Source organism: Ixodes scapularis, unplaced genomic scaffold (genome assembly GCF_016920785.2).
Source record: "Ixodes scapularis isolate PalLabHiFi unplaced genomic scaffold, ASM1692078v2 PGA_scaffold2__306_contigs__length_199485367, whole genome shotgun sequence".
Lineage (NCBI taxonomy): Eukaryota > Metazoa > Arthropoda > Arachnida > Ixodida > Ixodidae > Ixodes > Ixodes scapularis.
The window spans coordinates 126,032,118-126,055,673 of record NW_024609857.1 but is presented as its reverse complement, the minus strand read 5'-3'; the positions used below and the strand labels follow the sequence as shown (position 1 = coordinate 126,055,673).

The window sequence follows — 23,556 nt, the reverse complement described above, 5'->3', positions numbered from 1 at the left end:
TCACCTTACCAATGAAACTAATGTGCTGGTGTCTCCGGCGAAGAATTCCCTCAGGGCTACATGCAATGCACAACCCAGTTTGTAGCCCGTTGTGACTGAAAGCTTTCACACTGGGGAAACGTTGTTGTCACAAACGCAGTCAAAGAATGCGATAGGATTGAGGGAACAGGGGGATTGTCCAAGTTGACTGACTGCATGAGCATATGTTTCTATCGCCACCGTGTTTCCTCCACGCAGGCGACGGAGAAAACGATATAGAGACTCCTCGCGCTTGCCAATGCCAAGTTTCTCTAAAACGTCGAAATACGAGCCACCCAGCAGCGAAGTGTCGATATTGCCGGAGAGAGCGGCGGGACAACGATCAGCGCAGGATCGCGGCTTCGCCACTCTTATGCGACGGTGTCTTCGGTTTCCGCTCTCTGCAGCTTCCACCGGGACGCTAGCCGTGCCTAATTGTGCTAGCTTTGAGCACCACAGTTCATAGGGTTCACAGCGCCCGAGCGAAAGCTCGCGCAAAAGAACCGGCGAGCAGTCGAGTCGATCGTTTCCAATCGACGGGGTGGCTAAACGCCGGTTGTGTGAATCGGGCTTAACGCCTGAGCCGGCTTGCTCAAAGCAAATCTAACGTTCTTGAATGTCTTGTAATAAAAATCTGAGACGTGCTACATTCTATACAAACTTGATAAAAAAAAAAAAAAATCAAACACTCACCTTCGGCTGCTACGTCCGCCGTACCGCTTCAAGGCAGAAGCAACATGGCGCTCGACGTTTTGGGGTGTTGGGCTGGGGTGTTTTCAGTGTTGCTTACACGCCTAGTCGTGTAAACCGAAACCGAAACACCAATTTTTACTACCCCAAGTAATTTTTTGACGATTTATCACTAGCAGAGAGTGTAAAAATATGCTAACGAGTGAAAATGGGGTGTAAACAGGCGAAATATTACATTTTCGCTAACAGTGTAGGTGGAAGTTAGAAAAGGCAGATTGGGGGCTCTTAAAATTAAAGGCAACGCTGGATGCCTCACTCCTGGCAAGTTTGTCTCCAGAGGATGCCACATTATATTTCACCGAACATATTCTTAATGCAGCTTTTGAGGCTATTCCGCAAACTTCTGAAAACATGCCGAAGAGGTGTAAGCCATGGTGGAACAAAGACTGCATCTACAAGAAAAAAACAGCATAAAGCCTGGGATGCGTTCAGACGGTACCCTAGTCCTCTCAATAGAATAGAGTTCAAAAGGAGAAAAGCAAAAGCTCGATGGACGAGGAAACGAGCTAAACGAGGAACTTCGATGAAGTATGTCTCTTCTGTCAACAGTTTTGTCTCGTCCAAGGAAGTGTGGGATCGATACCGCAAAATCAAGGGTGATTATCATGCTTTTGTGATCCCTCTTTTCCATTCTCCTACAATCTCGCTCAGATATGCGGCTTATGTCCTCGGAGAGCAGTTCCACAATGTTTCTAGCTCCGATAACTACCGGGCATAATTTAGACAATTCAAGGCTCGTGCAAAATGCCATCGCTTTAGTACGTCTAGAGGAAATACTGCCGGAAACAACAAACCTTTCACAATGCATGAACATAAGTTGGCTCTTAGTCTTAAGGAACAGTCGGCCCCTGGCCCTGACAGGATTCATTACGAGATGATTCGTCAGCTGGCCCCAAAATCTCTGGAAACTTTGCTTTGGTTTTTTAATCATCTGTTGACGCAGGCATACTTTCCCAAAGCTTGGAAGCAGGCCCATGTTATCCCATTGTTGAAACCTGGTAAAGACTCGTCAGTTCCATCCAGCTACCGCCTTATTGCACTTACGAGCAGTCTTGGCAAAATATTTGAGCGGATGATTAATAGGAGACTGGTGTATTTTCTTGAAATGCAAGGTTTCTTCGATCGGAACCACCCTATTGAAACTCCCTCTGAGAAGACTTCAGGAATTCTTTAAAGGGTGTGAAGGGGACTTCGGGAATTCTTGTGATGTTTGAAGGGTGCACCGATATTTCCTAGTGGGTTCGATGGCCCCGTCAGAGGCTCTCCTGAAATGTCTGCAGTCCCCTTTAAAATGCCTTGAAATGTCTGAAAGCCTGTCAAGAACTTTTCTAATAGGGTCGGGAAAACCTTCAGGCTTCTTGAGACGTCTGTGGGGCCACGGCCTAGGTGGAGAAAACACATTTCGCAGAATTAGAACTTAGCTACGTATTGTTCGCAAAGGGAAAACAAATAATTATTTGGAGAATGTCGATCGTATGTGTGTACGGTCAGTTTTTTTATTACTGCTCTTCTATCAAATACAACTGGGCTCCTCGACCCGTCTGTCACTGGCCGGGTGTTCGGTCACCAAGGGGGCCCGGGTTCAATCGCCCCATGTGGAGAATTGGCAAGGCGTGGGCCTGTTGGCCGAGCGGCGTTTTGAGGCGAACAAGCTTTACTTGTTGCACTAATAATAATAAAAAAGGGCAAGCTGAGAGCAGCGCGTTGCCCAAATTCAGGGACGCTGGGGAGGTTCCGAGGGCGAAGCGGCAGCGACTCGTCCCGGGAACCGGGTTCCCCGCGGGGGACGGTCCCCAAAAGGGAAAACAAAAAAACAAAACCATTTTGCTTTTCACCAGAGTCGGAAGTTACCTTTTTTTCGTCGTCGTCAAAAACACGAACAGGCAACTCAAATCCCCCCTCCCTCTTTTACAACGCCTACACACACACACTGCGCTTCTCTCCGCCCGGCAATGGGGAGAGGGTCGAGGGCCGGACAGTACGCTTCTCCAATCGTCGGCGGGAGAGTGGTGTGAGGAAGCCGAGGAAGTCAGGAGGCTGCTACAACCATTTTCTTTACGCTCGTGGGCGGTTTGTTTGTCACCGCCGTGGAGATCTGGAACGGACCGTTTTCCTCTATCCAGAAAGGTAAGCACTGCTTTGAGGGCTCGCCCCTTGGTCAGTTTTAATCCGTGCTGTTTCTTCCTTAGTTCCGCAGGTGAACCCCAGTTCGGCGTCGGCCGCCTTCAGCACCGCTCGAGCGCCATTGTGTTCAGCGCACTCAAGGAGATGGTGGCCGGTGTCGGCCTACTCGCAGCAAGCCTGGCAGTCGGGATCAGCGTCCCACCGCATGTAGTGCCTGCGCACCGAGATCATAGCACTGTGGGTCCTGGGACGGTGGATGACGGCCGCTGTCCCGCCTTGCTCCTTGCGCCTCTTCGTCCGACCGGCTTCAGAAGCATCCAGCGAGCGAAAAGTACGCCGAAGACGGCGTCCCGACGACATCATGGACGAAACCGTGACTGTGCTCCGGGTTTCTCAACGGTGACGGGATCTGCTTGCGAGTCCGTGGTTTTTGCTAAACGTGCTTACTGAGACTGTGCATCTGTCCGTGAGTGGCATATGCTCGGTTTTATTAGCTGAACTACCGTACATTGCGAGCACTTTGAAAGATATTTTCCGTCGTGATAAAGAAGTCAGTTGTTCCTATTTGATATGATCTCTTTCGTCGACAGCTGCTTGCGCCCGGGTTTGAAGAAGCGTTGGTTTTTATCGTCTTTCTGACTTCTAATACGCATGTAAAACTCAATGTCCGCAATAAATTTTCAATAACGTTTTGAACTTAATTTTTGTCTATGGTTCACTGTCATTTGGGCGTCTAAAGGGTTGATGGGCTAAGGGGTTTGGGTTGAAGGGCTGTGGGGCTGGAGGGTTTTTTCTGGGGGGTATACCTGAAGGGTATTTTTGAAGGGTTTTGAAGGCCTGTGAGGTCCCATAATCCTTCAAGGCTGATGGGCCCTTTAGAATTATTTTCAATAGGGCAGTGTGATTTTCGTGGAGGGCGGTCAACTGTTGACCACCTAGTGCGTCTGGAAACGACTATACATAAAGGTTTTGTAAACAGGCAGCACTGCGTGTCAGTCTTCTTTGACTTGGAGAAGGCGTACGACACGGCATGGCGGTATGGAATACTTAGGGACCTGTTCGCATGTGGTTTAAGTGGTCGCATGCTCTGTGTTATAAAAAGCTTTCTGTCTGACCGAACACTCAAAGTTAGACTAGGTGCCACATATTCAGACCTTTTTATTCAGGAGAATGGGGTGCCACAAGGGGGGGTCTTGAGCGTTACACTACTTGCCATAAAGATCAACTCTCTTTCGAAAGTAATACCACGCACCGTGCCTTACACCTTGTACGTTGATGACGTCCAAATGTCAGTTCTTCTTGCAATCTCTCCAGCTGTGAACGCCAGCTGCAGCTCGCAATGAATAAAATGAGTAAGTGGGCCGACGAAAATGGTTTCCGGTTCTCACTCGAGAAGACGGTGTGCGTACTGTTCTCTCTAAAACGTGGAATAACGCTGGATCCATCATTAAAGATCAATAGAACTCCCATAAGTACCCGAAATGAACACAAGTTCTTGGGATCATTTTTTATAGGAAGCTAAATTTTATTTCACATTTGAAACAACTGAAACTTAGATGCCTAAGGTATGCTAATATCCTTAAAGTCTTGTCAAACAGGTCATGGGGATCTGACAGGACGTGTCTGCTGCGCCTGTATAACTCCCTCGTCAGGTCCCGCCATGATTACGGAGCAGTAGTTTACGGATCGGCAAGGTCATCGGCACTCAAGATGTTGGATCCTGTTCACCACCTTGGCCTTCGACTTGCCACAAGGGCTTTTCGGACATCACCAATCCTCAGTTTAAATGTAGAGACAAATCAGATGTCGCTGGAAAAAAGACGGCAATATATTAGCTTGATTTAAACCTACAAAGTCCTATTCGACCCTAACCATCCAACATACCGCTTTGTGCATGACTCTAGTTTCTCCCTTATTTTTCAAAATAAGCCTAGTATTGTGCGGGCGCTCCGTCTTCGCTTTGAGGATATCCGTCAATCTCTTAGTCCCGAACTGAATGACATAAGCTTACTCGAAAGGTCCGACACTGTTGCGCCTTGGGACCTGCTTCCAGTCAGCTGTGATTGGTGTTTCACCAGGTTCAACAAACATAACATTTCGTCAATAATCATCTAGCACTAGTTTCATGAGGTACTAAAAATACAAAGATTATGCACAGTTTTATACCGACGGGGCAAAGACCTCCTTTTTCGTTGGATCTGCTGTGTACTCTGAATCATTTATGAGCGTTCAGCGCGGTTGAACAGTGTTGCTAGTATATTCACTGCAGAACTTCAAAGTGTATTAACAACAGTGGACTATATTATAGAAAGCCATACAATGAAGGCCGTCGTGTTTGTTGATTCACAAAGTGTTATAACTGCAGTCACCTCTGTAAAGGATTCAAAGCATAATCTCATCCAGCTTGTGCGTGAAAAAATAAATAGGGGCCTACAAAACGGGCATGACATCATATTTTGCTGGGTACCCAGCCACGTTGGGCTCAGTGGCAATGAGAAGGCTGATAGGCTTGCGGCATCTTCCAAAAACTTGCTGGAAACACGTCTGCAGCAACCACATCAAGACCTGAAACCTATTTTTAGGGCAGCAATTTTCGTAAATTGGCAAACAGAATGGAATCAACAGCATTACAATAAGCTGCACTCCATCAAGCCTGTTTTGGGGACATAGGAGAGCTCTTTCCATAAAACCCGGTCTCGTGAGATATTACTCTGTCGCTTGAGGCTTGGTCATTCTTATGCCACCCATGCGTACTTGTTGCATGGGGCAGATCCACTTTTTTGCGAACACTGTGGTGAGATCGTGACGGTCTGGCATATTCTTGGTCTCTGCTCTGCCCTTGCACAAGAAAGACGCTCCTGCTTTCCGGAATTCGCAATGAATCGTATTCCATTTCATCCTGCACTAGTGCTTGGCGAGCAGCCGATTTTTCCTTTTGAACGTGTTAAGGGCCGCCCACACTAGCGAGAAAACGCGCCCGGCGCGCCGATAAATCGGTTAAGCGGGAAGATAAAGGGCGTGTCTCTGCACGCGCTCGTGGCGCTGACTGTGCTTCGGCGACATTTTGTTACTTGCCGCGATCGGCGTGCCACGCGCGTTTTCTCGCTAGTGTGGGCGGCCCTTTATGTTCCTTGAGAAAACAGGTTTTTAGCATAAGTTCTAGCTTTTGCAACATGCACTTTCTATAGTATGTGATCGCCACAGATAACTAGGCCCTTCTCAGCATTTTGTCTTCTGCCAGAGTATCTGAATTTTGCTTCTACATTAAATAACACCCTCTGCTTTGCGTAAATATTTCAGTTTGGCGCAGAATGGGCACGTCGCTGTTGCGCCAGAAAGCCCCTAATCAATCAATCAATCAATCAATCAATCAATCAATCAATCAACTTTTCGTAGCGTCAGCCGGTTTGCTCCGAGGTCGATGACAGCGCCATACTCGCGAAGAAAGTCTATTCCAAGGATAACGTCCCTCAAACAGCCTCACAAAATGACGAACTTGACAGGGCACGTCTCACCGTGGATCTCAACGTGAGCAGTGCAAATGCCGACCGGTGCGATGAGGTGCCTGCCGGCGGTTCGTATACGAGGGCCTTCCGACGGCGTTGTCACTTTTCTTAGGCGGCGAAACAGGCTGCCACTCAAGACCTAGAAGTCGGCTCCGGTGTCAACGAGTGCCGATGCGTCGTGGCCGTCGATAACGACGTTTAGGTTATTCTTTACCGTTCAAGAAGCGTCGTTTCGGTCTCTGTTGGCGCTCGAGTGGGGGCCCTCCGACGTTCGTGGAGCATCTTGGCGTCGGCCGTCTTCGGCAACTCCACCTCTAGGGGTGGCCGCGCCTAGTTTCTCGGCGAGGAGCGAGGGGCTACAAGCTTCCACGTCGGGGTCGGTGCCTCGGCGAAGTTGGCCGTCGCGGCGACGGCGACCGGAACTCTCGGCGGGACGCAGGCTCGGGGGACTGAGGTTGTCGCAGATACTCGTCAATCTCCCAAGGGTGTTCATCATAACGGGGGCGCGGGTCGTTCCAGTGGAACCCGCGCAGCCCCAGTCGTCGGTGCGGGCATCGGCGGTAGGTGTCGTCTGCTTCCCCGCAGTGTAAGCACAGAGGGCGTCGATCGGGCGTTCGCCACACGTCGGTCTCCCGGGCTGCGCGGGCCTCCTGGCAGGCGTACTGGACCTCGTCGTTGTGGCGTCGGTCCTTTTGCGGCGTCGGAGACTGACGTCGGGGCAGCGCGACATAGGCGCGAGGAGGAGGCGGCGGCCGTCGGGCCACTGCGGCGCAGGTCAACGTTGGTTTCTCGGGGACTGCCACAACGACGGGAGCCTCTGGTTGAATGGCTGTCTGGACGTCATCCCGCATGACTTCGGCGACGGAGAGCGAGGCCAAACGTGCGGCAGTGGGCAGCAGCTTCTTCAGCTCCTCCTGGACGACTTCACAGATGGTGTCACGGATGCCGGCGGGCGTGGTACCAAGCTCGGAGCCGGATGTCACCAGAGTAGTTACGCCACGGTGTCGCTGGTAGTGTCTGGCGCGTGCTAGGAGGGCCCGTTCCATATTTGTCGCCTTCGTGACGAACTCATCGACTGTTGTCGGTGGATTGCCGATAAGACCGCCGAATATTTAGCTCTTGACACTCCTCATCAGGTGTCGCAGCTTCTTCTCCTCTGTAGCCTGAGGATCGGCGCGGGCGCTCAGGCGAAGAACCTCCTCGACGAAGCTAGTGATGCTCTCATTTGGGCCTTGAGTCCATGTTCGAAGGATGTCTTCGGCCCTCTCACGTCGGTGTTAGCTGGTGAACGTCTTGTTCAGTTCTTGTTTACACACCTCCCACGAAGTTAAAAAGCCTCGTGGTTCTCCACTCAGTACCTCGCAGTCCCTTACAGAAAGAAGTAGAGGCTCTGCAAGCACTGCTCAGCTGTCCACACATTATGGCGGGCCACACGTTCATATTGTTTCAACCAGTCCTCGATGTCCTCGTGGGCGTCCCACTGGAAAGGCGTTGGAGTCCGGCGTGCGACGGGCAGGTATAGGACAGCAGAAGCGGCCGGGGCCTGCGACTGGTTGGCCATCGCTGTCTTCTTCGGCTTCGGCTTGTCCAGCAGCAAACCTGATTCGGGGTCCTGTCCCTGGGTGCGACGGCTGGTTCGAGGTTTAGGTTCCTCGTAGAGTCGTCTTCTCACCGGGCTAGGAATTGGACTTGCACCGCGTGCCCTTTGAGGGGTACGCTGCACGGACATGCGGTACCCCGCACCTCCACCAAAATGTCACGAATTGCGAGGTGGCGAAACAAAGAATAACAGAGGAAACCGAAACATTTAATGGCGCGAACCTGAGCCCACAACAAAAAATGAATCATTAGACAACAAAGCGTCGCTAGCGTTGAAGTCGGCGTAACAGCAGGATGAAACGCTGGGGCGATTCTGACTGTGGCTTACCACGTGGAGCCCCTTTTGTACACGCGTGAGCTTCTGGAACAATCGACCGTAGAAGGTTCGCGCACATAACGTTCAAACTTCGAATCAGTAACACGGTTCTTGAATTTACCAGAACCTCACAATACAGAGTCAAACAAGAAATCTGTATCCGCGGCCACGGATCGAACCTTGGCTTTTTGCGTGGAAGGTAAGCGCGATAACCGCTAGGCCACGAGCGCGCTCCCTGCTTGGCCAGCTGCACTCGAGGGAATATGTAATAGTGTACAGATACGCAAATGTATCGAAACAATAGTCCGCAATTGACGGCAGCATCTGATAAACAAAAATATAATTATCTTATCAGGAAAGCTTTTAATATGTGTATTGTTCGTGTGTTTTTCTCGAAGAGAAGATATCGCCAACGCATAATATTTCGAATACGCAGCTTATTTTTGGACCACAAGAAAACAACGAAAAGGCGTATAAGGTTTTCAAGTTGACTTTGACGAGCGCTGAAAAACAACTGAAATGTTGTTTTTAAAGTTCAGTCCCTAGTGAAATGTCACTAAAACACCTGCCGTTGTGGTACAAGTTTCAAAAATTGAAATGCGTTATAGCACGATTTAAAAGGCCAAGGGCTCTCACAGCTCTTTCTCGGAATACTTTCTTATACAGACATCTCATAGAACGATTGTCAAGAAGGTCCTCTATATAAACCACATTTTATCAGTAATCTCACCACTTTGTTTTTGAAGGAGCACGAAACCACTGTACTGAAGGAGGCTCGCATCACATCAAGCCATGAATTTGGTGCGTAATAGTTTGGAGCACACAGGAAAAGGGTGCATAATTTTGATGTGGTCACATGCGAAAGTCGCTTTCCCGATTAACTGCCCCCCCCCCCCCCCAATATACTGCAATCACAATTAACCACTTCAATCTAGGTGCGATTTGTAACGTAAGTGGCTAGGTGTTATGACCGTGAGGCTCAAAGTTGTTATTTAAATACAATCGAAGATGCGATTCTCGTAATGAAGGAGGAGGCCTTTTTCACAGAAAAAGAAAACACTCTCAATTAACACAATTAAGAAAATAAGGTCATAAAAATGTACAGAAATTAGGTGTTGGAACAGTTTAATATTTATTAACATTAATACTAAAACTTTTAATAATAAAATAATTTTAAAAAATCCCTATTGACTCATAAGAGTCGCGGCTCTGCAGGAAGGCAACATTTTGTACCATGGGGTACCGCGGTGCCTCGTCCAGTGATTGTAAATTTGTTATATTATATAATACAAGAGAAGGACTACTTGTTCTGATTGTAGCGAAAACCGCTAACCGAGTTTCGGAAGTTCGGGGACGGTTGAGGCGAGTCAGTCAGCGATCTGAGGTGACCTTGCGGGGAGAGCTAGATGTAGCTCTACACAATTTGAGAGGTAATACTAAAATAAGCGAGAGCTCGCTTAGACACATATCGCATCGTTGATTTGGTGGGCGCCCTGGGTACTATCGACGACAAAATAGTGTTGAGGCATGGCTGCATGGACGCCCCGTGGTGGCGTGTTCGGGAAGACAGCGCCACCATGTCTTGAGAGGTGCTCCGACAACATGCACACCAGACTTCAGCGGAGGTGTGGGACTTCGATGGAGCCGGCGGCAAAGGTCTCGTGGAGTCTCAAAGAGCTTGGGTCTGTCACCCGGCGGCTTTCCGTTTCCAGGCTCTACTGCCTCTGGCTTGGTCCCGTGTTACCAACTGCTTGAAAAAGATCGGCGGCCGATTTAGGAATTCGATCCTGGGTCCGCTGCGTTTGAAGCAGGCGGGTTACCACATAGCTACGGCATTTTTCTACAGCGATATATGTAGAATCTCTTCCCACCACTTGAAATGACATGCGTTGTTGATGTTTCCACGACAGATCGTAGAATGCCTGTCCGGGTCATGTCTTTGATATTACGGTGAAATATATGTGAAAGTCATTTTCTTCGGAGAAACATTCAGCCATATGTGAACGCCGTTGCAAATGTTTTCCCAGAAATATAAAATTGAGAAGTTCAAAGCGTGGACGCTGCCGAGATTTCACTGTGGTAATTTGCACACCGCCAATTTCACAGTAAAACAGGCACGTTGTTATTTTTTCAGTTAATTTATAGACAATTTACAACACGCAAACCAAATTATAAAAATTCACAATAATATATTTTTATGCAAGACAAATTACGGACCACGTCTAAACCTTGCAATGTTGTACTTTAATAACGCATAGTGAACTTCTTACACTCACAGAACCTTGTATTTGAATATTGAAATGGATTTCCCTAGTTATACGAATTCAAAGTCAGCGTAATGTTTTTTCGGGGACTTATTGATGTTTCGATTGCAATGCTTCAACTTGCCATATTTTCAGTTACACCCCTAAGTTATTCGACCAGGTCTCTCCTCAATGAGTTTAATAAAACATACCAAAATACCACGATTCATCACGTTGTTGTCAACTGGATCTCTGAATTCTCTATTAATCACACCATTCTTTTATCAGAACATGAAATATCAGACCTGCACGGTAACGCCTGGCGTCACGCAGAGAACGGTCAATGATTATCTTTTATTATTATCTGTAAATTAATAGTCAACATACATCCTCACTGCGCTTGTTTGTTGACGATCGTGCATTCGTCAGACCTATTATTTGTACAATGACCAACGCACTTTGTAGGACGACCACGCATTAATAACACAATGGTGCTCAAATGGCAAGAAGTGAAGCAATCGTGTTTTTTACTTAAAGTATGTCTTAACACCAAAAAGGCACAGTCTAAAAAAGAAAAAAAAGAAATCGACTTCTAAGATTTTGGTGTTAATCTTTATTGCGAAAAAAATAGAACGTGTGTTTTGGTAATAAAGAGCAGAGGTAATATTATCACCTAATAAAACATTTTGAGCGTATTACTGAAAGCACAAATTTTCTCTGAAAGTGCACAGATTTGTTGATATTTTCTGTCGAGATTTTGTACCGGTCTCATTAATATTGTTGTCCCGGTATTCGCAGCTCTAGTAGTGATAAAAGGGAACTATATACTTTGAAGGGAAAAAAACTTTAATCAGTTGGTGAACCTATTAGTGGTACTTATATGCTTTAAAATGTTCGATTTGTTTGGAACCGAATCACTATAAAAAAACTACCCCACACTATCTCAAGACTAGAGGCAAATACAAACACACGATTGCCCGCGCTCACGCACACGTACGCACAGGCAAACACGCACGCACACCGCAAGCACATGCGCACAACGAGTTTCGGAAAAAATGTTTGTCTACCGGTGTTTTAACGCGAACATCGTAGTTCTGAACTCAAAATAGCGTCCTACCGCAACCCTGATGTCAAAAAAAATTTTCATAAAACAAAATTGATAAAAAAAATATTTTTTTGACTAAACGGCGTTTACTCGTAGATAACTTATTTCAGGCACGGCAAGTGCTCGAGGGAGTTTGCGTTTGAACCACTACTGGTGTCGATAGGTTTTTGAGGCGCCCTGCTATGGTTGTCTCTCGTGGCACCATTACTTTGCGAACAACTATTTCGATGGTGTTTGTAATTAGCATGGTGGACGCTTGAAGTCATTGCGCTCTGAAGAAAAGCATGCCAACACGGTGAAAAATGAAATTCTTCCATTCCTTTGACTTCCATGGATGATAAACCCTTAGCTGACGTCATAGCCATCATTGGGACAGTCGTGGCCGGCCGATCACATCTACGTTTTTGATCCCTCACGTCACCAATTGAGTGATAGGATCTTTTGATCCATATCTTATATCATGATTTGGAGGATCTCTTAATTTGCTGAACATATTTTCTCGGCTGTCACGTCACTGTTTGGCCTTTTGACTAGTAGTACTTTTTATCGGCCATATCTGCGCTGTGTTAGCAGCATTCGTGGTGTAGATGATACACTGGGTTTAGCTCGCTGCCTCTTTCTCCCTCTCTTGCTTGAATTTGTTGCAGCCTTTTTATTTTCGCTTGATTACTCTGTAAAATAACAAAAATATCTTATCTCGTGTCAAACTCCTCTAAGCAATACAACGTGTGACTATAATCACTTCAGTCTAGCAGCAATCACAATCATGCCCTTCCATATTGTTATGTTTTGGTTTCTACTGAGAAAAATTGGACCTGCTGTGGACTATCTCACTTCATTTGAGTCTTATCGTAATCGGGGGCACTAACTCTTATTCTATATAACAATAGATAAAATGGCCCATGTAAAACGAATATTAGATCCGTTTAGTATGGCTTTGTTCTGCAATATTAAGACATGACTTAAACTGAAGCTGAACCACTTCTCAAGAAATCTGAGTTAGGAGCTGACTTCTATGTGTTTCTGCCCCAAAATTTCAGTTATCGAACTTACCGTGGGCAGAAGTAATCGTAAACCGCATTTATTCTGATAAATATGTGCAGCATTTTGCCGCCGGGCATGCGGTTATCCTCTCGGCCGCCTGTTATCTGTCCAGAACATCGTGACGTCATCGACGACATCCCCGAGACAGCTTAGTGGCGAGCAAGGGTCATCTGACCCCACTGATAACGTCACCTCTGCAATTCTGATTTTCTCTGCTCTTGCGCTTTCCGACCCTTAACGCATCGAAACGGGCGGGTCTACGTGAAACTTTTTATATAGCTATTGCGATGCTCCTATTATTACGATCGAAATAAAATTTATCACCCATAATTTTTAAGGTATCTACAGTACAATTTTTTTCTGTTTGTTCAATCTAAAGCACCCCTCAGCTTCCCCTTAACATTGTGTTTGTAGAATTTTCGCAGACTAGGTAACTTTCAAGTTACCTCAACGAAGAAACATTTTGAAGTATAAAATATTAACATGTAGGGAATGACAAGAACTGTCATGTTAAGAAACAAAGCATATCCTTTTGCTGCACATCAATTTAAATATTTAGTGACCTTTAATTTTTACGTACAAGGAAAAGACTCTCATACTTGTTCAAAGATATTACGGTGAAGCCAACATGATGCAGTCGTAATTTTTTTTTAAATCTTGTGAAGTGTTCGGCCTTGAACGTTTTTGCTAAACTTAACTTTTTGTTTCTCCATTACAGGGAAAAACCATGTTTCATCCTTGGACTGAAGTAATTTACCTCTTGTTGGTTTCACAGCACGGCATTGCCGATAAAGCTATGGAAGACGACACCATACTTCCGAAACTCGACCTTGTGTTTGGTATTTTTCGACACGGGGATCGGGCGCCCCTCATGACATATCCTACTGACACGAATCAAAACAACAGTCTCTGGGAGCTTGGATTTGGGGAACTTACACAGCGGGGTATAAAAACTATGCTAAATCTCGGACAATACCTAAAACATCGATACAGTAAATTCCTGAAGGATGACCCCAAGGCGACATACGTTCGAAGCAGCCCCAAGCCACGGTAAGTCGGGCAAAATTAGTATTTCCTGAAGGGTTCTATTTTCTCTAAAGGAAAATATCTAAGTCGCTATTTATACATGTAAGTATTCCATATAAGTAATATTAAAGAAATTTATTGTAGACAGTGCTGCCATCTCAAAATTGCGAAGACCGCAAAAGGTATTACTAAAACCCTCCAAATAACATACACCACGCAAGAATAAGTTTTCATATAACATGCTGCCAAAATTAAACTAGAATGACTGTACTAAATCAAGGAACACTTAGAAATAAGTATATTCTTTGACTCTGATTATTTCATATCACATAACAATGTCCACTGCACAATCTTGCATTTTCAACCTGGGTGGCACCTGTCGGCACTCTGTAGCCCTCCTTTTTAATTTTTTTTTGCATTCCTTCTGTGCTTATTTAATCTGGCAGATTTGAAAAACGCATTCATAAATCCAAATACAAAGGAGTTTAAAGCACGCTCCAATGTGTGCCATTGTGACATATCAATAGTGTCGCGAGCGTAATTCTCACGGACAGCAAATTTGAGAAGAGTAAGCCAAGATGACGACCTTCGACTCGAATTTACCACAGAATCTAAGCTTTTTAGGTTAAATGAATAGACATTATAGAACAATTTATAACTCCAGTAGAAAAAGGTAGCGTTACTTGGAAACCACTAGAAATAGCGCCACCAGTAATACGGCAATTCTCCCGCTAGGCAAACATGAAAACCCAGAAATCTAGCGGGAAACGGGCTAAATTGGCAAAACCGATTTCGGCCCTATGCTAGAAAGCAAAGGTATTTTGAGGTTACCTTGCCCTCCCTTTTAGGAATACGTTCCTCAAGGCACTCCGCAAAACCTTCACAAGGTCGTTAGTTTAGTCTACATGTTATACCAAAAAATAAAGTTGTATAAAACAAAGTTAAACACTGTAATTGTTAACGAAAACGTTCTAAATTTCGCATCTAGTTAATGAAAACACATTCCTAACTTATGTATTTGCTCTTTCAATAATGTATCTTGCTCACGAAACAGAAGCCACTTAAAATTTTAGTTACAAATTTCCCTTAATTATTCATTATCTCGCTATGGAGTCTTCCAAAAATAAAAAGAAAGCCCATTTCTTGTCAAGCTGTACGGATACAGGGTGCTTGATTAAGACATGAACACGTTAAAACAAGAAAGGTGAGAGCTACATAGTGGCGTCTTCACCGTCTACTTGTCAAGCTCGGCGGACATTGGATAAGATAACCACAGTCACGTTCAGTAGAATAATTAAGTCAAATCTTTTATTAAACTTTCATTAAAGCTGTTTTACGTGTGATGTAACAATTTCAGTTATGCCAGCAGTTACGAAGAGATGGCTAAATTTTTTTAAAGAATTTTCGAAATGCTAACGGTCCATTAATCAGTTTTACCTTTTTTGTCAAATGGCTTCCAAGCTAAACGAAGAAAGAGCGCCCGGAACCCAGTGTATAAGAAAGCGCTATGAAAAAGTGACGTAGTCGTTTCGAGAGTGTCACTATCAAAGGAGTGACTTGTCGGCGTAGGCCAAGGACCGCGCTTAGCTAGAATGATCAGTCTGTGAACACACTTTTCTCCCGCCGCGTACACTCATCAGACTCGGATGGAACGAACTCTGCAGTTGGGCTTGTGCCCGACGCCGAGCATCCTTCGACACACCGACTTGACACGTGGATCAGTAGAACGCTGACGTGGCACTGTTGCCAGTGTCTGCGCTTGATCCAACATTATAAGTTAGCTGAGTTACGAAACTGCTCATAGACGCTGCTTGCACGAGCAGTACCCCCCTCACTGACCACGACTCGCCTCCCGTCTTTCGACGCGCCAGACGGCTGCTATGATAACTGCGGTGTATTCTATGGAATACGTTCGTTTCGAAGCTTTGCGTCTAGATAGCGTTTCACCATACTCCATGGAACACACGGTTTTGAAACGGCAATCTAGATGACGCATAATACTACGGGAGGCACGGAGTGAAGTGAGTGAAAGAGGAACCCCCTTCCGCGGGGGTTCCACAACTTTGGCAATCTACAGGTTGATACAAGGAGACGCCAGGTTCTTTAAATCGACCGGAAAATTCAGTTTCTTAACCTATCGCGCCACGACTTTGTGCAGCGTTGCCCACAGACGGTGCTTTTTTTTTTTTTTGTAAAATTTGCAAATAGCGAATTTACCTGAGGAAAAAGTGAAGAAAAAAAGGCTTAGCTCCTATGGAAACGCAGCGACGCCACTGGTCTGCAAACAACACGGGGCCGTTTCGCACGGGAGGCAAGAGATGGCGCAAGCGGTCGCGACGCCAACTGCCGCCAACGAACAAGCAGACGACACCGAGAGCCGTCCCTTTAGCAGGCAAGGAACTGCAGTTCATGCTGTTACCGCGCCTGTCTTTTTCGTTTCTGCGACTGTCGCCGCCTGCGGAACGCGCGCCGCTTTTGAGCCGAAAAGATCGTCTGCTAAAAAGGCCTGCTTTCGGCGCCGTATGCTCCAACGTGTATGATCGTTCGTTGACGGCGTTTGTTGCGCCATCTCTTGTCTCCCGTGCGAAACGGCGCCGTGTTGTTTGCAAACCGGTGGCGTCGCTGCGTTTCCATAGCAGCTAAGCATTTTTTATTTCTTTACTTCTTCCTCAAATAAGTTCGCTCTTTGCAAATTTTACAAAAAATAAATGCACCATCTGTGGGCAACGCTGCACAAAGTTGTAGCCCATAAGGTTAAGAAACCGAATTTTCCGGTCGATTTGAAGAGCCTGGCGGCTCCCTATATCACCCTGTAGTAACGTTGGCTTGATCCCACTGTGATGACGTGAAAATGCAAGCGCGCGTGATATGATTATTTTAGGCATTCTTGTAAGGACACAACGCCGAGGTAATAGTGAGTTTTTGTATTGCGTATACGAGCGAACGCAAGCCCTGTGCGTTTGTGTTAGCGTTGCGCGTTCCACACTGCGCGTGCGCGGTGTAGCGATACCGCATACTGGGCGTATGCGTGCCGGAAAGAGGTCAGACGACGAACTGCGCTCTAGGTCATGAAGGAACCAAAAAGCCTCCGTTTATTGAGCGGGCCGATAATATACACTGCCGGGAACATCACGTGGTCATGACGCTGGGCGGACGGGCCAGCGATAACAACATAGGCAAGCGACAACAGGCAACAACATATCCCTCTTTTTTCGAGAACAAAAAAAAAAAAAAACCGTCGCACATACAAGACAAAGAATACAAGAAAGAACTTAAAAACACAACATAGTCATCAATACCCAGCCTTATGGGTTTCTTCACTACTCTTCCAAACCGCGTTACAGTGCGAGTAGGGTCACCATTGGCTACCGCGCGAGATGGAGGCGCCGAATCTGTAGCCGCAGAGTCGTCCGTGCTATGTGCCAATTGTGCAGTACTTGGCAGCTGAAGCCGCAGAGTCGTAGTCGCAGAGTCGTCCGTGCTATGACCCAACTGTGCAGTACTTGACTGCTGTTTATTGTCCGGAAACTCGTATGCCTCCGTGTTTTCACCTTCTTTTGGGAGACAGTTAAGCATTATCCTGTTTCGGCTCGTAATCCCAGTCTCTAAGAACAGGAGTGCTGCGCAAACTGCATGATGGGCACCAGGGTATCGGCCGTTGTCGCAGTGTTGCTAAAGGTTCTGTCTGGTGGCCAGGGTTGAGCACCTAACTGGCACTGTCCGTGAATCGGTGCACTGTTTGCGCACAACATGCCCCGCAACAAGCCGAGCCGATGGTGGCAACCGCAACACCATCGTTTCCTTGGGAGAGAGTGGGAGTTGATCTGTGTGTAATCAACGGCCAGGCATACCTTGTCGCGGTTGATTATCTTTCACGTTACCCTGAGGTTTGCCATTTTGCCTTCCACAAGGTCGGGAACAGTCATTGAAAGACTGAAAAGTATTTTTGCTAGACATGGAATCCCTGAGTGCGTTGTGACCGATGATGGTCCTCAGTTCGCGTGTAACGAGTTTAATCAGTTTGCTGTGTCGTACGTGTTCCGCCATGTCACCGTGAGTCCGAGACACCCGCAGTGGAGAGAGATTTTGGGGGTTAATGGCGCAAAAGCTACGAGGCCATCTGCGCCAAACTAATTGTAAGGATCATTGTATTAAAGGAAAAGTTTTACAAAAGATTGACCAAAAGGCTAGAGTCGGTGTAAAAGGGAAATACTGCTAAGAAATTCCATTACCCGTTCAAAAGAGACTAAAGGATTCTCTCCCACAAGGAGAGCAGGATGAAATGGGATATGATATTGGAAAAATTCAGGGAAATGAATGCGGCGCTTGGGCTGAAGGCCGGGACACAGCCACAAGATATGCAAAACAGTGAGCCTGTCACCACACTGATCACACACAGGTGGATCTTCTCCCGAAAGCAGATACCTATGAGTTATAAATGAGTGTCCAATTCTCAGGCGGCACAACAACGTTTCATGAAGTCGGCTCTTGCATGATGAGCTTTCCCAGACTCCCAATGAAGGTTTGGTAACATGAAGCTCGTTATCGCACTCCATGTCCCATTCCAATTGCCAAGAATGAAGAATTGAGGACTTCACCAAGGGTTTAATATCTTGATAGGGTAGACAGGAGAGCGATTGTGGAAGGTTCCCGGCAGACCCTACAAATTTGTCGGCTTCTTCATTGCCATGAATGCCAATGTGACTGGGCACCCAACAAAATTTTATATTTTGACCCCCATGCAAAGCAGAGTTAAGTTTATATCGAATTTGTTGTACAAGCATATTTTTAGTATCTTTAAGAGAGCAAACTGCAAGAATCACACTTTGAGAGTCAACAAACAAGAATGCCCTCAGCATTTTACTATTGATAATAAATTCAATCGCCATTGATACCGCATAGAGCTCTGCAGTAAAAATGCTGGCGATACAATCAAGTCGTTGAACCTTGGAGAAGCTTTCAGAGTATACGGCGCAACCGACGAAAGATGAAGTCTTGGCACCATCTGTATAAACATGAAGATAACCATCATACTTATTTTGCAGTTCTCCAAACTCTTGCTTAATTACAGCATGGGAAATGCCGCGCTTGTCGAACTTTGCGAGAGACCAGTCGTATTCAACTCGCTGTGTTTTCCAAGGTGGAATACCGTTCACTTTCCGAACGAGGCTGACCTGGTCCAGAGAAAGATGCAGCGAGGAGCGAAGATGTTCAATGCGGAAGCTCAACGGTGTTACAATGCTTGATTTATTTTCAAAAAGGCGAAAGAACTTTGACCGTGTGAATGAAGAGTAAGTCGGATGCTGAGGATGGGCCAGAATCTTGTAAGCATATGTTAGACTAAGATATGTACGTCGTTTGTTCAGGGACAGCTCATTGGATTCTGCATACAAACTAAGGACGGGGGATGTCCGGAAAGCTCCTGTTGCCAGTCGCAAGCCGAGATGATGAACCGAGTCCAACATCTTAAGGGAAGAGGGCCGAGCCGATCCATACACTACTGCACCATAGTCAAGACAGGATCGTACAAGGGCATTGTATAGCTGCAGGATACATTTTCTATCAGACCCCCAAGACTTGTGAGATAAAACTTTCAGAAGGTTTGTTGACTGAAGGCATTTTTGCTTCAGCGCTTTAAGGTGGGAAATAAAATTAAGCTTTCTATCAAATATTACACCAAGAAATTTGTGCTCCTGTCTAACAGGTATAGGAGTTCCATTCAATTCCAGGGATGGATCCAAAGACAGCCCGCGTCGCAGAGAAAAAGGCACACAGACTGTTTTTGAAGCAGAGAACTTGAACCCATTTTCGTCGGCCCACTTGGACAGTTTGTTTATGGCTAACTGCAACTGGCGCTCACAACTAGAAAGGTTACAAGACGATGATGAAATCTGTATATCATCAGCATAAAGAGAATATGAAATAGAGGGTGGCAGCAGTTGTGCGAGTGAATTCATTGTTAGCAAAAACAAAGTCACACTTCCCGGCAGTTGGGGGACTCCATTTTCTTGAAAAAAGGAATCAGATAGGGCTGAGCCGAGACGAACTTGGAAAGTCCTGTCTGTCAGATATTCCTTTATGCTTCGCAGCATACGGCCACGAATATTACAGGCATACAGGTTTCGGAGAATCCCATACCTCCATGCTGTGTCATATGCCCTAAGTCGAAAAAAACTGCAACACAGTGCTGCCTGTTTACAAATGCTTCACGTATCACAGTTTCTAGACGAACTAAGTGGTCAAGGGTAGATCGACCTTGGCGGAATCCACATTGATTTTTATCAAAGACCCTCTGGCTTTCTAACATGTAGACCAGTCGCCTGTTTATAAGCCTTTCATATGTTTTCCCAGGCAGCTTGTCAGTGTAATTGGGCGGTAGCTTGACGGTTGTGAGGGGTCTTTGTTAGGCTTTAGGAGGGGGATGATGTGTGCATGTTTCCAAGCTTGAGGGAAACATGCCGTTTCCCACAAAAGATTAAAAAACAGGAGAAGATTTTCAAGGGACTCCGGAGAAAGGCGGCGCAGCATTTCATAATGAATTCCATCGGGACCAGGGGACGAGAGCTTTGTCAGATTAAGAGCCATCTCAAGCTCGCATCGCGTAAATGGTTGGTTATAGGATGCTGAATTTTCTCCTGACATGAGAAGCTTTTGTCGTTTCGCACGAGCTTTTAACTGTCTGAAGGTAACACTGTAGTTGGCCGAACTAGACGAATTATAAAGATGTTCCCCGAGTATGTTACCAATATCTTTTAGTGATGAAGAAGGGGCATTATATGATGGAATGGCAAAGCACCTGTAATCCCCATTTACTTTCCGGTATCGGTCCCAGGCCTCTTTAGCTGGGACAAAGCTGGTTAAAGAAGAGAGATACTTCATCCATGACTTCCGCTTTGCTTGCTTCCTAGTCCAACGAGCCTTGGCTTTTCGTCGCTTGAACTCAACAAGGTGTCTTGGAGTGGGGTATCTGCGAAATCGGCCCCACGCCCTATTTTGGTCCGCCCGGGTTGTCGCACATTCCTTATTCCACCAAGGTTTACATTTCTTGGGTATATTACCAGATGTTTGTGGAATGGACTGCTGAGCAGCCTTTAGTATCTGCTCAGTAACATAAAGTGTAGCGTTCTCAGGGGACATAGACGAAAGAAGCGAAGGATCTAAAGTGGAGTGAAGATTAAAAAGTGCCCAGTCTGCCTTGTCTAACTTCCACCTAGGAACCCGCTTTAAAAGATTAGGCAATGGAACGGTACTCTCTAAAACAACTGGATAGTGATCACTTCCAAAAGAGTTATGAAGAACCTTCCAGGAAAAGCAAGGAAGCAATGAAGGTGAAGCAATAGAAAGATCGATGGATGTAAATGAGTTGTGTGCTGCACTAAAAAACGTTGGCTCTCTTCCATTAAGAAGGCATAGCCCCGAAGACAATAAAAGATGTTCAATCACACCACCACGGGAGTCTTGACGGGTACTACCCCACATAGGATGATGAGCGTTAAAATCACCCAAAATTAAAAACGGTTGTGGGAGCTGTCCTATAAGTCCCTGAAGCTCTTGAAGGTTTAAAGGAGCATTAGGTGGCAAGTATAAGGAAACAATTACTACAAGGCGGTCTAGAAGGAGACGTACTGCAACAGCTTCCAGTTGCGTGCAGAGGGGAACTTGAGAGCAAGCAACTCCCCTCTGTACGACCACTGCAACACCACCAGAAGGGGTGGAAGAGGGGCGATCTTTTCTAAAAACCTGATGACGTCTTAAAATGTTAAAAGAATTAGTGTTAAGATGGGTTTCTTGCAAGGCGAGAGCGATGGGTCGAAGCTGACCCATAAAATAGTTGACATCACTAATATTTCTTAAAATACCGCGACAGTTTCATTGCATAAAATGTAACTTAGTCATTTATAAAAGGTATGTAAATATGCAACTGAAAAATAAACCTAGTAAAATAAGTAAGACTGTGGAGTCGACACGAACTAGGTGGAAGTCATTGGGATCATCACTAGGGTGGGACAACAGGCTTCTTATTCTTTTCATGTTTACTGGAGGGCGTTTCCCACTCCATATTGTCCTGGTCGGACCCAGGAGTGGACAGATTGTCAGCATCTGTCGACATCTCCACCTCCTGAGAGGTATCCGTTGTTTTTAGAGCAGTACTTGTCCGGCCAGGTGTGCGGGGGGGCTAACCCCAACCACGACCGGCTGGAGGGGTTGCAGATGAACTGGGCGGCGGGTCGTCCGAGTTCGTCCGGTCCCCTCCCTTCACAGGAGCTGCATGGGCACCATGCTGCTCCTTTGGTAGGGGGGTCCTCTCTAGCGAGCAAGAGCGAGAAGTTCGCTCCGTCTCCCCAGAGGTGGACCTAGGAGAGGGGGCAGGCGCGGCTGCTGCCGACCTGTCCTTGGAAAGAGAGGCAGCACGCGTGCTACCACCAGGGACTGGAAGAAGCAGCTACTGCCCCTGTCGGGCAGCTGGGGCCCTGAAGTCAGCCGCCAAGATCTCGGGAGAGACCTGGGTGGCCCTCGACTCCGAGCGTGGTGTAGGGCCCCTGCGCACCACCTCGGCAAAACTCCCCTTTGATAAAAAGGTGAACCGCTTCTTAGCTTCTGGGTACGATATATTTTATTTTACTTTGATGGAAAGGATGTCCTTTTCTAGCTTCCAAGAGAGACATGCACGATAATAAGCAGGATGTGGTCCACCGCAATTAGCACAGTGGGCCAGAGCCGCCTCGCAGGTATCGGAAACGTGACCTTGACTACCGCACTTCGCACACGTCTCCTTCCCTCGACAGCTGCGTGTTCCATGACCAAAACGCTGGCAACGGAAGCACCGCTGGGGGTTGGGGACGTACGGGCGGATGCGGCAGTTCAAATAGCCTGCCTTGATTGTCTCAGGAAGAGTATGCCTTTGAAAAGTCAGAATAGCATGCCTCGAAGGGATTTGTTCGCCGTCTTTCCTAAACATAATGCGTTTTACGGCAACGACACCGGCACCTTGGAGTCCCTCGAGGAGTTCTTCCTCACTAGTGTGCAGGAAGTCGTCCTCGGAGAGGACTCCACGGACAGTTTTTAGTGTGAGATGAGGGCTCACCGACACCTTCACGTCAACGATGGTAGTCAGTTTAAGGAGTGCGTCACTTTGTTTTTTTTGTGTTCACTTCCACAAGAAGGTCTCCAGTGTGCTGTTTTTTAGCCTTGCAGGAGAACCCTACAAGGTTTTCTAGCACCGTTGCTACAATAAAAGGTGAGAGCTTTGAAACAGGTTTCTGTTCATCCAGCGAATGAACGATGAAAAACTTAGTAAATGTTTCTACTTCACATTCTTTGTCGATGGTCTTTAGTTCGGGGCAGCGCCTTTTAAGGGCGTGCCCTGAACGGGGTTTGGAGGGGTGGCGCGCCATAAAAGGGCAAAGAGTGTTCGGAATCCGCGGTGCACCGCCCACCACCGAGCCCAACAAGGGGTTAGGTAACGCACCATAACAAGAAGGGCTTGGCTGGAGACGTTACACTAACAGTGCTGCCGGGAAACTATACCCAAGTGTGGGTCAAGACAGAGGTCTATTGCCACCCATGGTTAGCCCTTGCCGCCAAAGAGGGGTGAAAAAGGAGCAAAAGATATGAGAAGTAAGTGAAAGAAACAGGAAAGGTAAAAGCGAAAGATCGGAGGGGATAGTAGAAGAAAAGGCGACTAGACTGAATCATCCTGGCCGGGCCTTACCAGGACTCCCGTCTATGAGAAGCGGGGGCCGAAGTGGTGTATTGCCTTGCCCGGGGGGCCCCGAAGGGTCCAACCCTGCCCCGGGTTCGGCTCAACCACCAGGATGCCCTTTT

General features: G+C 46.7%; 1 protein-coding gene across 1 annotated transcript in view; it reads left to right on the top strand.

Annotated features, from left to right (window-relative positions):
• Nucleotides 1-13,429: 13,429 nt before the first annotated feature.
• Nucleotides 13,430-23,556, top strand: part of LOC120849893 (testicular acid phosphatase-like) — a 32,477-nt gene continuing 22,350 nt past the window's right edge. The window contains exon 1 of the mRNA XM_040222182.2: nucleotides 13,430-13,755. Coding sequence (XP_040078116.2) covers nucleotides 13,433-13,755 — 323 coding nt within the window. The 5' untranslated portion in view covers nucleotides 13,430-13,432. The remainder of the gene's footprint in view (nucleotides 13,756-23,556) is intronic.